At 40.3% G+C, this 12,472-nt stretch overlaps 1 protein-coding gene across 2 annotated transcripts in view; it reads left to right on the top strand.

Annotated features, from left to right (window-relative positions):
* Positions 1–12,472, top strand: part of TAFA4 (TAFA chemokine like family member 4) — a 197,149-nt gene that overhangs the window by 175,166 nt on the left and 9,511 nt on the right. For both annotated transcript variants that reach the window (XM_019661060.1, XM_019661059.1), the window contains one exon: positions 11,310–11,434. In XM_019661060.1, coding sequence (XP_019516605.1) covers positions 11,310–11,434 — 125 coding nt within the window. The remainder of the gene's footprint in view (positions 1–11,309; positions 11,435–12,472) is intronic.

Below are 12,472 nucleotides of genomic sequence, written 5' to 3'. Positions count from 1 at the left end.
AGGTTAAGCCTTGTAGCAGTTTCTCTGTGGTGGCATAAAACCTCCCTGAAAATAAAATGAACACTTCCAGTCTTACCTGATGCATGTCTAAAGGTGAAAGTTAACACACACACACACACGTGTATACACACACACACACACACACACACACACTCTCTCTCTCTCTCTTTCTCTCTCTCTCTCTCTCTCTTAACTCCAGATCTTACTGCACTATCAAAAACAATAGCTGACTTACCCACAGCCCACCTTTGCTACCCAACAAACACACACACACATTCACACATTAATGGGCTGTATGATCATCAATGGGGTTGTGATATGGCATGATCTCAGCCACCTTTGAAGCTGGAAAGTGAAAGTGGAGAATTTAATTTCCTATCTACAATTCCTTATCAGAAACCTTGGGGGCCAAATGTGTTGCTGAATTCAGATGTTGTCAGATTTTGTCAAGGTAACGTAATGCATATCCCATCTATTACCTAACAAAAATTACTCATATGTCTTCAACAGTTGCACCCCATAATCACAAATATTAATATTTCTACAGTGAGATATGTGAATATTCATGTAGAATGGGATAAGGCAGGATGAAGAACCTTATGTTAATTCAAGTCAGGTTTTGCTGTCATCGTACAGAAATCCTTTTCATTTTCAGAGCTTTTTGGATTTAGGGATTATAGGTAAAGGATTGTGTACCTGTAAAAAAGATGAATATCTTTAATATTAAAAGAAGCATTTAAAAGAAATTTGCTAACTTCATATACCCTGGGGGTATAGGGTACCCTGGGATAGCTTATTGTATTTATTTTCTCCATCAGTTGAATTCAGATCATACCCTTCTGTCTTCTTGTTGTCTCTGAACTCAGTCCACTTATATCTACCCAGTGTTACCTCCATAGTCTGGGGGACAACATTATGTCTTGCTGAGCTTATTACTCCTACTTTTCCACCCTGTAGCAAGAAAGATGCTTCTATAAAAACAGAACTGATTATGTCACTCTCACTCTTGAAACCGCACGTCAGTGACTTCTACCTTTAAAAGAAAATCCAAAGTCTCCACCATGGTTTATAAAGCCTTGCATCATGTGACTCTGTTTCACTTTTCTCTTCCATCTACTCCACCCCACCCCACCTGAGGTCCTTTCCAGTCCCTTTCATCTCTTCACTTCACCTATCAGTATCCTTTACTTGAATCATTGCCCTCTTCCCCGCCACACATTTTGTCTGTTTAATTCCTACTTTCCTTTCAAATCTCCTATATGTTCTTGTATCTCCTCCGACGTCTAGTTCATGACATGCATCCCAATTTGTTGTAAAAACTTATTGAACGTGTGCCTTCCCGTTAGCCTGTAGTTGCTTGAAGACAGGAACTGGGTCTCTTATTTTCATCTCCCCTCATTGGCTGGTGAATGAATGAGTTTCAACACAGCAGAGAATTGATTCATCTTTCCTAATCACAGATTGTTTTTGAAATGTAACAACTATGTTTGCTTGCCTCTGTACATTTTGAAACTTCTACAGAAACTTAAGAATCATGACATAAACTATAAAAATGCTCTCTGTCTAGCCTAGAATCTTTGGATACAGTCTTATATATCTAAATCATGTTTTACAATACTCAAGGTACTTTTAGGGTACCTGGAAAGTATGGCTAGTGTGGCAAATACTATTATTAGCATCTTTATCTTAGTAAAGGAAATATTAATACCCTGCCCTAAGCTTGTTTTGTATTTGGGCAAAATCCCTTTGGCCACCATCCTAGGGGTAACTATATTTATCTGTTTGGTCAATATATTTTTCTATATATTTGTGTATTTAAGATAGGTCTGTAGAAAATGTGATAGATTCAATATAAATGTGAACTATATGCAAATGGTATCACATTGGGTATTTCTTAATCCTACCTGCTTTATTCCTATCAATATTATGTTGTGATCTAATACACATCGCTCTAACTTGTTTTTTTAATTGTTCTAAAGTATTCCATTGAATGGATAGGCCATAATTTATTTAGCCTTTCCTCTACTGAAGGGCATTTGGTTGTGTCTATGGAAAACCAACAGACTCACAGGCTAACTAAATGATTTTCATAGTGTCATAGAATAAATAAGTGATGGAGACCAGATGTTTGGTATCTGAGCAGTCTATACAGCAGAACTTTCTGTGATGATGCAAATGTTATTTCTGTATTGTTCTACAGCTATATGTAATGATGCATGTGTGTCCAGTATGATTGGTAGTGACTAACCACATGTAGCTGTTGAGCATTTGAAATGTGACTAGTTTGAACTGAACATTTGAGATGTGACTAGTGCAAATTTAAGTTTAAATGGGGACTTGTAACTAGAAGTGTCTATTGGACAGTTTAGAATAAGCTTTATGTAAATATATAACTTCAGAGTAGCATTTGTGGAGAATACCCAGACTCTGAAAAATGAGATTGTGAGTTTGTTTTCATGTTTGTGACCCCTGCACCTAGCATTGTCTGGCAAACAATTGATGTTCAATAAATGTTTATTGGATCAAACTCACTGAGGAGGTATAGGAAGTTGTCATTTAGGCTTTAGTTAGGATATTACAAAGTGTGATCACAAAATACAGTGAATGTTTAAATAAAAAATAGTACAGTAAAAAGACACATTGCCATTAACCCCCCTCAAATTACTCCCCCTCACTTTGAACACACTCATCCCATCATTCTTGCCACTTTCTGAAGCAGTTCTGGAAGTCCTCTTTAGTGAGTGTCTTTATTTGTGCTGTTGTGGCTGCCTTGATGTCCTGAATCGATTCAAAATGTTTTCCTTTCGGGCCGGCCAAGAGGCACGTTGGCTAAGAGTTGGCTTGGGATGCCAGCTCTGAGCAGCATGGCCCCAGTTTGGATCCCACATGAGGGCGCAGTGACGCTGCACCCTCTACAGCTAAGATGGTGAACAACAACTCAATCTGGGGCTGGGCTACCGCTGGCAATGGTGTAGGCTGCACTGGCCTGCAGTGGGCTGCCGTGAGCTACTGTGAATGGCTGGCAGCCAGCATGAGCTGCTGTGAGCAGCCATCCAATGACCAGCGAGTGACTGCATCACCTGGGAAGAGCGCAATGATAACACCAACATGGGCCAGTGAAGCGACATCCTCCATAACTAGACTGAAGAACAAAAAGGACAGTAACTTGTCTGTTCCCCTTCCCCGATTCCCCAACGCTGTTCCCCTCCCCGAATTCCCCAATAAAATCTTTAAAAAACAAAAAGTGTTTTCCTTTCATGGTCATTTTGACTTTGGGGAAGAGCCAGAAGTGAGTGGCACGGTGCCAGATCCAGTGAATAAGGTGGATGAGGACACAGCGTAATGTTTTTATTTGACAGAAATTGCCATATACCAGAAGAGATGTGTGACATGGAGCGTTGTCATGATGGAGGATAAAGTAAAGACATTCATGAAAGAGGACTTCCGGAACTGCTTCAAAAAGTGGCAAGAAAGATTGGATAAGTGTGTTTGAAGTGAGGGAAAGTATTTTGAGAGGGATTAATGGCAATATGTCTTTTATTGTAAGAATTTTTTTTAATTTAAACATTCACCATATTTTTTTATCACACCGTGTCTGTCTGTTTTCACATCCCCCTGATCTTCTAGTCTTTATCTGAATATGTTTTCATTAGGGCTTTTTAGGTTTACCTGATCAATCTTTATCCTATAATAATTATGCAGTTTCATGCTGCTAATTGGCTCATGGGAAGACCTAATCTCTGCTGATATGTTCCTCTTATCTTATTTGTCAATAAGAATAGAGGAGATCTAAAATATAAAATTCACTTGAATTTACATTTAAATTAAAACAAAAGCGAGGAGATGTTGGAGCAGGGCACTGATTCATGTTGGCGTAGAAGTTGGAAGCTCCTTTTACATTTTCGTTAATCAACACCACAGATACTTATCTGGTGTTTTCATTGCTTTTCCATAAAAACAGAGCTTTTATTAAGCAGGAAGAAAAATTAGCTTTTTTCCTTTATCAAGATTTTTTGTTATAATTAACTTATGAGTCCCCTTGAATTATTGAAATGTGTGTTTAATACACATTTGGGATTTGGAAGAAGGGATGGAGAATTATTTGAGGCTATGGTTACTTGGGTCCTAAAACAGACAACTGTTTAGCTGGTAAGCATTTTACCTTTTGAATCTTCTACTGACATAAAGAGGCTGTTTTTTTTGGTGGGAAGTATATTCTGCACATTTATCAAAATACAGCTCTATAGAGATGCTGCTGAATGGTCTTATGATAAAATGAGATAAATGTGTAGTACAATGAAGCTTGATTTATTTTGTCAAAGTAAATGTTTTCTAAACATCAGATTAAAAAAAAAAGATTAATAAGACAAAAACTTAGGAATGGGAGGCAGTTACTTTTTAAGGCTTTTTTTTTTTCTTTTGATGATACCCGAATTTCTTTTCTCATATGTCAGAATTCACTTAGTTAAGGATGAGAGTTACAGTTCGTGCCACAGACAACTGTCATGGCTTTATGGACTGTATGATGAGACAAAGGCCCTGTCTTAAAGATGTGATATCACAAGATTTTCCTGCTCAGTGTTTTCTGTGCTGCTTAAAGATGAAGCAGTTTTCTCAGTGGTGGTCAGGTGAGTGACAGCAAGGTGTACTTTGCAAAAGCACTTTGGGAGTTGGAAGGATGTGTACTTGGCATATTGGTTCATTTCTTAAGTTTTAATTTAGCACCTTTGTACCTGTCATGTCCTAGATGCTAAGAGTAGGATGATAATTAGATTGAGGTCCTGCTTTCAAGGAACCTGCAGTTTACTAAGAAAGACAGACAAACTTTAGTAAATGAAGGTCTCCAGGGAGAGCAGAGAAGAGGTCAGGGGTGGTACCCCGTGAGAAGCAATGGGGATGAGTTTATCAGGTAGGAGGGAAGTAGGGAGAGCGCAGCATAAAGCATATGAGAATGAGTGGGGCAAACCTGGGAACCGGAAGTAGTTCAGTCTGGCTGGGAAATGGTAGAAACAGAGCCTTTGATTTTAGAGGCCTTAGATGACATCAAATTTTAGGATTTAATTCCTGCCTTCTGGGAATTTGTATTCTAGGAGACAGGATGAAGCAGAGTATGCCAGTAAGAAAGGGGATGAAGTGCTATGAACAAAATTCATATAAAATACCCTAAAACTTCTGAGAAGGAAAAACGTGATCCCTGAATTTGACAGGTCATCATGTCAGCATAGGTTTCATACCTAGTCCAGGATTAGCCAGGATATATGTGTGTGTGTGTGTGTGTGTGTGTGTGTGTGTGTGTGTGTATGAGAGAGAGAGAGAATGAGAGAATATGCAGACTTTAGACTTGTGGAATTGCCCACAGTAGGGGAATGGAGGAAGGGAGTAGAATAGTGGTGTCCTGGTGTTTACTGTGGATTACGATTATTTTCACAAGCCAAAGCTTTAATGAGATCTGATGAACTAGCTCAGTTTCTCATTTTGGGCTGAGTACATCTACATAACCATAAATCAGTGTTTTTCAAGCAGGGTTGATTTTGCCCCTTAGGTACATTTGACAATGTCTAGAGACACTTTTGGTTGTTACATTGGGGTAGAGGATGCTACTGTCATCTAGAGTGTAGAGGCCAGACATGCTGCTAAATATCTTTCAATGCACAGGATAGACTCCCATTATAAGGAAACATCTTGCCCCAAATGTCAATAGTGCCCAGGTCAAGGAATCCTGCCTTAGAGGTCCCCACTGCAGGTGTATGCACTGTGTCAGATGGCATTTAGCTAAGAGGACAAAACTCAATCCAAAAGATCAGTCTATGCATATTTGTCCACAGCCTTAACCAGTATGCAGTGTACCTTGTGGAAATAACAGTACTGTTTTGTTGGGTTGTCGGAAAAGTCATGACATATTTTTCTATGTTTTTCGTTGCAAAAATGTGTCATGACTTTTCCGACGACCCAATATTTGTGGACTGTGAGAACAAGTAAAACATTCCTTAAGAAAAGTCACGATGCTCTAACTACTGCTTGTATGTGTGTTATCTGGGTCAGGTTGGAATGACTTCTTTTCTTGAAAAACAAAAAATATAAATTTATAGGCTTTCTACCTAGTGATCTTAAAAATTAATAAATGGCTTACATTTTAAAGAACACGGTGGGTGTCTTGAAATAAGAATGATTAGAGCAAAATAGCTAAAGATAAAATACATTAAAATTCCAGAGCATTTTCTGGTGGCCGTTCCCATTTTCTAGATGATATATATTTTAGAAAGATGTTTTCTTAATCTTTTGGGCCATAGTGTCAGTGTAAAAATACATTTTTCTTTAGAAAAACATTCACTCTGTAAATACACCTAATCTACGTCAACAAATGACAGACCAACTGGTGAGAAGTGACCCTGTTCGTTGTTAGTCTTATTCAAAGGTGGGCTTATTTAAATAGCTGTAGAAATACATATTGTGTTTTATTTAATGGGATGATATTTATTTGGTATAAGGGATAGGGATAAAACAGACAAACAAAAAAACCCCCTCAATCTATTTTATACAACAGTGAGTAAAGAAAATGCACTAAAAGTGGGCCAGCCGAGTGGCGTGTTGGTTAAGAGTTAGCTTGGGACATCAGCTCTGAGCAGCAGGGCCCCGGTTCGGATCCCACATTAGGGCCAGTGATGCTGCGCCCTCTACAGCTAAGATGGTGAACAACAGCTCAACCTGGAGCTGGGCTGCCGTGAGTCGCTGGTGACAGCGTAGGCTGCAGTGAAGCTGCAGTGGGTTCCATAAGCTACTGGGGGTGGCTGGAAGCCGGCGTGAGCTGCCAAGAGCTGCCATGAGCGGCCGTCCAGTGGCCGGCGACTGATCTGCCTCACCTGGGAAGAGCGCAATGATAATACCAACATGGACCAGTGAAGCGACGTCCTCCACAACTAGACTGAAGAACCAAAGGACAGCATCTTGTCTGTTCCCCTTCCCCAACTCCCCAATAAAATCTTAAAAAAAAAAAGAAAAGAAAAAGAAAGTGAAGAGGGAAAGAAAAAGGCACAAAGCATAGAGAAAACAAAATCCTGCTTGCTGGCTTTAAAAAAAAAAGAAAGTGCACCAAAAGCAAAATAGCTAATTAGCCACATTACATTTTCAGCTACAACATTATAGAAAGTACTAGTCACTACCACAAATCCAGGGCTTCACTGTCTTTCTTTTCTCCCTTTCTGCATAAAACTACAATAGAAATTTATTACAGGTTGGCATCTTGAAGATAGGGAGATTTAGTGTTTTCATAAGTTAGGAAGGCATGAGGCTTTTTAAAGAAGTTTATTTCAAAAATAGAAGTGACAAGACACTTTCTCATTTAAAGTATATTATAGTATTTTGTAAAAAAAAAAATAAACAATATGCCTCCCACAAGCTTATTTTCCTGTGGAGACAAGCTCAGTTAAGTGGGCAGATGTTCTCCTGAGTTATTTTAATAGAATCCTGCTGCTGGGTCCTTTGTCTCAGCTCTAGTAGGGCTCAGTATGCACTGGAAGCTTCACCTTCCAGGCTCTTTAATCACCGTATTCACTGCCAGCTCCAACACTTGGTTGGTTCTCACCTTAGCTGTGAGTTCCTTACTCAATCTTTAACTCATAAAGGAATATGAAACTTTTATTTTTGGTACTATGGTAGCTCTTATTATGTCTGTGTTTTCTAAAAGAGCTTTTGCTGTTAAGCTTTTCACAATGAAACTCTATCATGGATGAAATAATTATAGGGGCACCTCACTCAACATATTCTTCTGTAAGATATGAAAGTGATTTTATTTGCAAATAGAAATAGTTTAAATCCCAGGGCAGCTTGTTATTTTAAGGAGCCTATTGTGAATCTGTCTTTAGAAAAATCACTCCATATTTTTCAATTAAATTAAAGAAAAATGGTAAATAATTTCACTAGAGCTTGATTGTATATGTTTCCTTCTTTTATTTATTTAAATAAATTAAATTTAAATCCTTAAGCAAAATACTAGGTAAATAATCTTTTCTGTATGTAAGAATTGTATATTTTTCTGAGACAAATGCCTGAATCCATCATTTGTTTTCCCCCTCAAGCTCCTTGGCATCAGAATTTTCTTGGAGCCCCATGAGTCCAGTAAGGAAGTACTGATATTTCTCTGCTGTGAAGTTGAGATAACCTGATTTGTTGTATTTCCTCTGTAGCGAATTTATCCCCAGATTTCTCACTCCTTGATTGGTCTCTTTCAGACTCCCTTCTGTCCCCCACTCTTTTACAGCCCCTGCCAGGCTAACACTCCTAACTGCACAGGTTCCCCTGGCTCACTGCACTGCTCTGCTCAGAAGCCTCTCATGGCTCCCTACTGCTTAGAGAATCAAGTCTAATCTTAAGTTGGCCCCGAGCACCCTTCCTAGCCCACCTCCTCAGCTGAGCATCCAGTGTTTCCTTGCTGACACCTCCCTTCAGCCACCTGGGTCTGCTGGCCACTCACTAGCCCACTGCTTGGCCTGCCTTCACTTGGACATATCGCTAACCACCTGTCAAGGCTTCTTTTGTCGCATCCATGTAGCTCTGCTACCTCTCAAGAGTAGATAGTTCCCCCTGTTGAGTAAAAGAAAGTGTCTAGGGAACAGTTTTGAAGATATAAAAAAAAAGTAGTTTAAATTCAGCTTTAACTCTGTATAAATATAACTAAGCTCTGTCAACATTTATATAACTTTTCCAGTCCTGCAGATGGTATTTTCAATTGAGGGTTGGGAACCATCTCTTATTTATCTTTATATCCACTTGGGACCAACCCAAGGTATTCAGGAAATAATGAATGACTGGTCAGCACTGTGAATGTGGTCAGATGCTGGGTAGCACGTCTTACTCTAAACTATTTTGTAAATTGTGGCATGGTAAGAAGACAGATGGCTACAGAGCATTAAAATCTATATTCTAATACCTCTGCTCTCATTATGGAAAGTTCTGGTGTTTATTTCCAGAACCATTTGCTTCCCCTGTTGCTTCTGAAGGTTGTTTGGGCAATCAAAAGAGGAACAGTAGGTAAAAATTTTTTGAAAGTGACAAAACTCCATCTAGTTTTAAGGTGAGATTGTTACGATATTTGGGGCTGAAAAGCATATTAACTTTCTCAGGCTTCGCCCCAGTGTGTCCATCCACTCAAGTCCAGTTGCAGTCTCTGACAAAATAAATAACCCATTTGGCTACATTCCTTTCTCAGTGTTGACACCTTCTCATTTAAATAGCAAATGGCTATCCTGGCTCACAAATCTGCCCTCTTCAGGTACTATTGGTTCTGATGGGACGAATAGGATAGTAGCTCAGTATTTGGCCAGAATCAGAACAGTGGCCGCTTTTGTGCATCAGGGTGGACACAATGTGTGGCTGCTTCAGCTGATAATGAAACCATCCGGTGCCCTCATCCTGCCACACTGCATTTGCCTGGCAGGAGAAGAATTTCGAATGCACTGACTTGCTGTGTTACTTACTTTTGCCGCTGATTCTATACAAGGAATTGTTTCTACTAGAGAGCTCTGGTGGGAGGGAGGGGGCATGTACTTAACGGTGAGAGCACGAGCTCCAGCATTGGACTGCCTCCATCCAAATGCTGCCTGACTGTTTTCAAACTATGTGACGTCCTGCAGGCCACACAGTGTCCCTGGGCCTTGGTTTTCTCTTTTCTATGAGATGCAAGAAAATAATTTTTAACCTCAGGGTTGCAGTGAGATTGAAATTAGAAAATGCAGTGAAGGCAATTAGTAGAATTGATAAAATTTTGCTTGAACTTGAGTTTCAGACTTCTGAGGCAATAGTAGTTCAAATCAAATCCGTTGAGCGATATTTTCTATCAAAGTGTTGCTGATTCAAGAAGAAAAACAGGGCTAAGCTACTCCCCATTTCCTCCTTACCCATCCTCTCAGCGCCGCCCCCCCCAGTGCTCTGTCCTGTACCAACTTATTGGCTGAGCTCACCTTTAAGAGTCAGTCACAATCCTTTTCGTCCTCTGAATCAGTGGGAATAACCAGCCAAATTGATGGTGTCTCCTTTACTTCTCTTCTTCTGCCTTCAAACCCAGATAGCTGGGGTGCTTGTTTCTGCTTCATGGGCTTAAAACACAAATCATTTTCTTGGCAGACTGCTGCAGGTATGATGAGGTAAGGAGGGAAGCTAATTCACAGGTGAGCTAACTCATCTAGAATGTAGGCACCTGAGGGGATGTCAGGACTGCCCATCTTCACTTTGTACCTAGTAATTGATTTCAAATTTCTCACCCCTTGCTGGAATGGCTGGAGAGATGAGTACAATGTATCACGGAAATGTTTACTGCTTTTAGTCTCTGCTATTGACAACAAAAAGCATGAAGCATATAACAACTTTGCACTATTGACATACAGCCTACAAGCAAAGATGATGACCACAATAACAACTACCGTTTCCTGTGAACATAGTGACTGGCCCAAAGTCAGGTGAGACTTTCACACAGATTAGCTCTATTCTCGACATCTTGTGGTGAGCTTCTATTTTTATTCCCATTTTACAGATGAAGAATCTGAGGCTGAGAAGAGTTAAATAACTTGTCCTAGGTCATTTGTAAAAAAAGTAATACAGCCAAATTCAAATCAAGTCAGGGTTACCTTGAAGCTTGAGATCACACTAACTATGTTATAGTCAGTCAACTGTAAAAAACAAATAAAACATTTTATTTTGTAGGGTGTATGGCTAATTAGAATTTTTAAATTTACACATGGTAAAAAAGTTCTTTTTTATTTTTTTATTTTTTTTATTGGGGAATTGGGATGGGAACAGTGCTGGGGAATTGGGGGTAGGGGAACAGACAAGCTGCTGTCGTTTTGTTCTTCAGTCTAGTTGTGGAGGACGTTGCCTCACTGGCCTAAGTTGGCACCATCATTGCACTCTTCCCAGGCGAGGCAGATCAGTCGCCGGCTTCTGGACAGCCGCTCACTGCGGCTGCTTGCCGCTTACGCTGGCTGCTGGCTATATACAGTAGCCCATGGCAACCCACTGCCACAGGGGCTGCAGTCTACACCATCTCCAGCGACTCACGGCATCCCAGCTCCAGGTTGAGCTGTTGTTCAGCATCTTAGCTGTGGAGGGCAGTGTCACTGGCTCTTATATGTGGGATCCGAACCGGGGCCCTCTGGCATCCCAAGCCAGTTCTTAACCATCGTGCCACTCGGCTGGCCCTAAAATAATTCTTATTAGCAATCTTTGAAGTCCGTGGACTCATCTGTATTGAGCTTTATGTTGTCCACATTTGGAGGAAGGAGCAGTGTCACAAACATTATTTCATCTTTGTTTTCCAGCGTCTATCGTGATTCAGAAATGGTGGTGTCACATGCATCCGTGTTTGGAAGGAGAGGATTGTAAAGTGCTGCCAGATTACTCAGGTTGGTCCTGTAGCAGTGGCAACAAAGTCAAAACTACCAAGGCAAGTATAGACAAAACACAACGGTGACTTAACTTTAGCATTATTAACTCTGGGCTTCCCCCCTTCATTTTATGCAGCTATAAAGAGGACACCATTATCTATCTTGGTAAACCTGGATCGGCAGTGCCACCGTGTTTGGCCTTTATGAAAAGTCCTCTTCCTAGCATCACCCTTTATGTCAGATTTTACTGAGCAGTGATTTGGTGGATGAACTCGTTATTTTAGTCAGGGCTACCAAGTTAATTTCAGATCTTTCGGGGTCAAATATATGGTGACAGAAGGAGATTTGACATTGGGTGTGAATACACAATGCAGTATACAGATGATGTATTATAGAATTGTACACTTGAAAGCTATATAATTTTATTAACCAGTATCACCCCAATAATTTAATTAAGAGTTGACAAGTCAGTGTATCAAAAGGGCATGGCAAGAATCTACATATGGGTGATTTACTAAAGTAGAAATATGTATGCCTGTAAGGCGATTCTAATTCAAGTCTTACAAGTCAAAACTTTCCTCCTCAAATGGTTCTCTTTCCAGTTCTCCCTGTCTCAGAAGGACACTGCTGTCAACCCAGTTCTTGAGCCAGAAATCCAACTTCTTCCTTATGTCCCCATGTCCGACATTTATTTTGCCCATGGGATTGCTACTTCCAAATCCCTCCACGACTCTGCATCACTGTACTTACAGCCCCCATCCAGTCCATCCCTGTGTCTCATCTGGACCACTGAGCTGCTGCCTCACATTTGTTCTTGCTCCCGTCCAGTCTGTTCTCTATACGATGGTGACATTCATTTTTGTGAAATGTGAATCTTCTAAGCTAGTGCACCGCCAGATTTTTCTAATGGTATCCCTTGGCTCCCTGCTCCACTAGCCCCTGCCTGTCAGGCCCTTAATAAATCAACGGGCAAGCTACCTGCCTTCCATTCTTTCTGCTCCGGACACCTCTGTTGGCTATTATTCCCTCTTATGCTGGTGTCTGTGGTTGTAAAGGAATATGCTCTTCATGGAATGTACTTCCCTCCTTTTTTTCTA

Source organism: Hipposideros armiger, unplaced genomic scaffold (assembly GCF_001890085.2).
Source record: "Hipposideros armiger isolate ML-2016 unplaced genomic scaffold, ASM189008v1 scaffold_334, whole genome shotgun sequence".
Classification (NCBI taxonomy): Eukaryota; Metazoa; Chordata; class Mammalia; order Chiroptera; family Hipposideridae; genus Hipposideros; species Hipposideros armiger.
The sequence above is the reverse complement of the archived record's forward strand: the minus strand, read 5'-3'. Positions and strand labels throughout refer to the sequence as shown.